The following is a 5,562-nucleotide window of genomic DNA, read 5'->3' as shown; positions in this document are numbered from 1 at the left end:
TACATACATATATATACACTACTGGCTCTCCTTATTGCCTCCAAATGCCAAAGGCCTTATTGTATGGATAATTGAAGCCAAGGTTAAGCTCTCAAACCTCTTTCTATCCTGTCCCCAAATCTAGCCATTACTCATTAAGAGTCATTCGTATCTTGCTCTTCTTTTGCTTCCTATCTTTCGTCCTGAAGTCAAGGTGATAGCAGAATGTTTTAGTTAATTTGAGGATATGAAAATTGCCATTAGTTTCAAGCTTCTGAGTCCTTTTTGTTTTAAACTAATTCGGTGAGTTAGTTTGTTGGATGCAGAAGAAAGTTTGTCTGGAAGCCTCAGAGAACTAGCAGGCCCTCCATCAGATGCAGAATCACAAACTGGACAGCCATCTCAATAAGAGTCTAGCACAGTAGATAGAATGAAGTGATACTGATATTTAGAGCCACTTCATGCTTATTGTTCTTCTATTGAAAGTCACCGAAGTTTGTATTTGTAGATGAATGCTCCCTTTGCACATCACACGCACACAAAACCAGATACAATGCCATGCCCATGAAGTGTTATAATTAAGTAAACACAGTAGTCATAGAACAACCAATTTAAGCAAACAAGGAGAATGTAATAATAGAAAAACTTACAATATTTGTCTGATCTATAGTACAAACAAAGACATAATAGAAAAGAAATGACAGTTCAAATTGTATAGCAATATAGTCGATTCATTTGTTTTAGTTTTGATAAGCATTATTGATAGTTTCCAATAGCTTATTACTTTTTAGTGGCTTTGTCAAATGGAAATCCATTCCAGCGGAAATTGATTTCCTTTCTTCCTCAGGTGTCGCATGAGCAGTCAAAGCAATTATTGGGATGTGGAAACCATAATATTTTTCCTCTTCCCTTATTTTCCTTGTTGCTTCATAACCATTCATAATAGGCATCTGAGAGAAAAAGAATAAGATATCAGAAAACTGATTTAGTTAAATAAGACAATTATTGTGAAGGTACTGCAACATAACCATCATCCATTTTATATGAAATAAGAGAGTACAATGCACGATGAGATGCTTATGTGCAAGGTAAGTAGTAATAGCATTTTTAAATGGCTTGCAAGCATAGTGACAAATAAATACATCAATAGACATAATAACAAAAAGAAGATAACATAAAACAGAAATACAAGTCGATGCTTAACATGGTATTTAGTGCAAAACATTATAATATGTTATATATGCATGTGTGTGCATTCTAGCAGATAAGAACTATAAACATTAAGAAAAAAAACTGAAGGGACAAAAATCATCACAAACTTTGTTATTTTATTTTCAGAAAGACTTACCATAACAGGTGGAATTTAATGTACTTTCTATCTGAAAATCAATAAATAGATCCATATGAGCACTTATGTATTGATATTCGGTTACTCTAACGATGATTTCATATGCTGCTACTCAATATACTAAAACAATTTTATTTATTTGAGCAATGGAGTGGTAATGTGTTACCACCAAGGTTTAAATCCTAGACCTAGCCTAGGATCAAGCCCTTCGGAAAGGGGTATCAACATTGGACTCGAGCCCAGTTGACCAATACAGTCAAAAAGTTTTGTCATTCAAAGTCAGCCACTTAGATCCTTATTTTAACTTGGAGTTCTTTATAGAATTTCAAATCCAAGTAGTTACCTTCCTTTTGGACGACAATGATTATTACTAGTATAAATACATAATTGCTAAATTTTACCTCACAATCCATTAGAATAATATCATAAGGTAAAGGCTTTAAATCTCCTTGTGGTTGGGCAGTTCCATTGTGCTTATCAGATGTTCCTCGCAAAGCCTTTGTAACCAAGTCCACAGCATCCCGCCCATTTTCAGCATGTTCAACAGTTGCACCAAGTCTTGAAAGTGTGTGTTTAGCAACCTTAGATAAAATGGGCATATCCTCCGCAAGTAAGATGTTCATGCCACTTAAGGGTGTGTCATCATCCATACTGTATCTCGATCCAGATGTTTTGTTGGTATGTTGGCTTGATTGCGAAGCAAAAGAATTGGACAATAAAGTTTTATCATCCATAGAAGAACCAAGCTCGATAGATTGTTGTCGTGCTTGCATTGTATTCATAATCTGTATTCCTTGTGGATCATCTACATTTGTTCCTCCGAACTCTTGTAAAAGTTTCAGGAGTGCATATAAACGAGAACCATGTAATGGTTTTTGCAAAACAAGATCACATTTCTCCTGATTAGAACTACTTAAATCAGCGGCCGGAGTATTGAAACTGGCCAACCAAACAATCTTGCACTGGATATTATGAATGCTGCTAGTAAAATTCTTCAAAATCGAGCATATTTCTGACATATTTCCACTGCTCAAATCAATGACAATCAAAATGTAAGTTGGCAAACCACTAAAACTTAGCTTCTTCAGACGTTCCTTAGTGGTAAGAGGCAAAGTTTGATCAGCCACATCTACAGAGCTAGAACACCCCTCATTTTCTTTGTTATAATTGAGAGATGTGGTTCTGGACAAGGAATTGCTACGTGACACTGAATCGGGCTTTGCAGAGGCACAAAGGCTATTCTTGATCTTTTCGAGTGAAGGATAAAGAAGCTTGTGGTGGTCGATTGCCCATACCTTTACTCCAAGGCTTTCCATCCATCTTTGCATAATTTCTTTTGTTTCACCTTGAATCAAAAGTAGAGAGTGAATTCCTTCCATTTGAAGACCTCTTTTGAATGTCATGGCACGAATTTTTGATTGGGCAATCACATTTTTCCCAGCAAGTTGAGTACGAGCAACAGATGTATTTCTTGGATGCAACTGAGAATTGGTATTCTCTTCACCATCCAAAGATGCATCACTTGACTTGAGAAAAATGTTAAACCTAAAACATGTTCCTCTTTCACCAGGATCTTTCTCCTTAATGCAAATCTCACCACCCATCAGTCGCACCTAATAATAGTAAACGAAAGTAGGATATCAATTCAACGAACAGAGATATAATCAAGGTAAAGCATAGAAAATTTGCAACAAATTTGTAGGCAAAAAACACAGGAAAAAAACTTGAATATACGTTACAAAGAAGCAACAGATGTTATTTTTACTTACAAATGATTGAACTATTCCAAGTCCCAAACCAGTGCCCTCATGTCCTCCAGTAGTTGTTTCTTTGACTTGCACATAGTTCTCAAAGACAGAAGCTCTCTTTTCCTTGGGTATTCCCTTACCAGTGTCCTCTACCTCAAAAATAAATTCAACAGAATCTGGGCCATGCTGAACAGGATTAAGAATTTCCATATTAGTTTCATTCTTCCAAAGGCACCTTGTCAGATGGCTTAATATGCTAGGAAAGCGGAACTCATGGTTCGAAGAAAGTTTAAAATTTTCTAAGCTAGGCTTCTTAGCCCAAGCACGCACAACCACGTGTCCCTCGGATGTGAACTTCACTGCATTGCCAAGTAGGTTATCGAGAATCTGTTTAAGCCGTCGACAATCTCCTTTGACATTTGAACATCTAAGAATTGAGCAATCACAAGGATCCCAAATCACCTCTAGGCCTTTCTTAAGAGCGACAACATGGAATATATCTGCTGACTCCTCAAGCACTTGAGCCATATCAAATTCAACCTCTTCTAGTTGCATCTTTCCTGCTTCTACTTTACTTGTATCGAGAACTGAATTTACTATCCCTGTCAAAAAGGTTTCATCAAAAGAAATCAGTAATTTGTCTGTAGAATGTTTTCTTTCTGAATGTTACTAGAGTAACATGATAAATTACTAACAACATGAACTCCATCAGCACAACCCTTTAAGCTTGAATCAGTTGGGTATCGATAGAAAATTTTGATTTGAAGAGGAAGCTAACAAAGTTTTCCAAGATCAAGCATGAAAGAAACTAACAATGGACTACGAGCAAACATAAATGTTTTCTTTTTTTTTTAGGGGAAACAAAAATAATTTCTATACATGCATTTAGATTTATATGTATGTACATTTGTATGATGTTGAAAGTGGTTCTGTATTAAATACGCGTGTCGTATCATGAAGAACCAGATAAGGAAACTATATACCTAGAAGTTGTGATGCACAAGTACTCATCTGCTCCAAGTGCCTATCCAATTTGGAATTTGGGGTGGCATCAAGACGACAAAGTTCTACTAAGCCAGTGATGCCTGCGAGAGAAGTACGCACGTCATGGCTGGCACTAGCAAATGCCAAGCTCTTATTCATACTCTTCCGCTCTGCCTGTTGAATCGCCTCCTTTTGCTTGATGAGGCTCGCATATAGAAATGCTTCCTGTATTCGCAATCTCCTCAACAGTTGCAGCATGATGGAACTTCCGACAATCACACCGAGAATCATAAGTGACAGCAGTGAGACAACAACTATCTTCATCTTATGAACGAGGGGAATTACTTCCTTACAGGGAAAAGCAATTACATATACCTAGTAAATAACCAAAATTCGATCAATTTAGAGCAAGGCAAGGCATAACTATTAATGAAAAGGACTGAACTGAAAATGACATCATTTCATAAGAAGAAAGCATCAAAAAGCTTTAATTCCAGGACCAATATCCAATGCATTACCATTCTGATTCCAGAAACATCAAGATGAGCACAACCAAAATTGTATCTCTTGCCCCAAATGCTCAAATAGTTAGTATGAGATGGATCACTGCCTGTACCTTCAGGGTTATCAAGCTGGCATGAAAAATTATCATGCTTTTCAAGTGGTAAGGTATCACTCTTATCCATTACATGGATTGAAACTGTATTATTACCAAGCACATAGCGAGTATGCGGTGGTCCAGTCTCTGCTATGACATGCCCATCTTCTGTAGCTACATACAAGTGCCCGCCCCAAAGGTTGACACGAAAAATATTATCAACGAGATCTTTCATGGCAATTCCGATGGAAATAACTCCTGATCTGGCCACTGGAGCAGTGAAAAAGAGCATCTGATCCCTAGCTTTGTTCCAGCCAACTCCCCATGAAGCATACCTGCTCTTACCATTTAATGCATCTTGAAACCATTGGGAACCAATTTGTTGTGGAGAGCAAGGAATCACATCTCCATACACCATCCCAGTATCTCGATCTACTGATTGGCTGTACCATTTATGTGCAGCAGAATAAATGGAAGAATCTAAAATATTCGAAAACATCGTGCGCGCCTGGTTCTCATCATTGTAATAGGAGAGAAGCATTCCACCATGTATACCAACATAAGATATCTGTGATATCCATGGCATTGTTGCAAATGCCAGGAACAAATTTGGCGCCACCTGCAAATCGAAAACATCAATTCAGTACCAACCTACTCTGCTAATGGCATATTGCACTCTAATATCTACCTTGTCTGCGATGTTGGAGAATGCGGACAAGTCTCCAATGGAGCTTAGCACCCTAGTGACATGAAATACAGTGGCATTCGCCTGCATCAGGAGATCCGCACGGTCATGGACGTGCGCCAGCAACAACTTGACAGGATCATAAGGATCATCCCGCATGGCGGGCTTAATTTGCTGGGTCATGAGTACCATCACCGAGATCGCACTGACGCCCAGTGCC

At 37.9% G+C, this 5,562-nt stretch overlaps 1 protein-coding gene across 1 annotated transcript; it reads right to left on the bottom strand.

The window, feature by feature from the left end:
* Nucleotides 1-589: 589 nt before the first annotated feature.
* On the bottom strand, nt 590-5,326 carry LOC120110123 (probable histidine kinase 2). Its single transcript, XM_039124060.1, has 6 exons — nt 5,318-5,326; nt 4,536-5,276; nt 4,059-4,434; nt 3,097-3,677; nt 1,729-2,940; nt 590-929 (listed from the first exon to the last, which is right to left on the bottom strand). The coding sequence occupies exons 1-6, from the start codon at nt 5,324-5,326 to the stop codon at nt 720-722; spliced, it is 3,129 nt and encodes a 1,042-aa protein (XP_038979988.1). The 3' UTR covers nt 590-719.
* Between the last annotated feature and the right edge of the window lie 236 nt (nt 5,327-5,562).

Source organism: Phoenix dactylifera, chromosome 3, assembly GCF_009389715.1.
Source record: "Phoenix dactylifera cultivar Barhee BC4 chromosome 3, palm_55x_up_171113_PBpolish2nd_filt_p, whole genome shotgun sequence".
Taxonomy (NCBI): Eukaryota; Viridiplantae; Streptophyta; class Magnoliopsida; order Arecales; family Arecaceae; genus Phoenix; species Phoenix dactylifera.
Note: the sequence above shows the minus strand (reverse complement) of the source record. Positions and strands in the feature narration are given on the sequence as shown.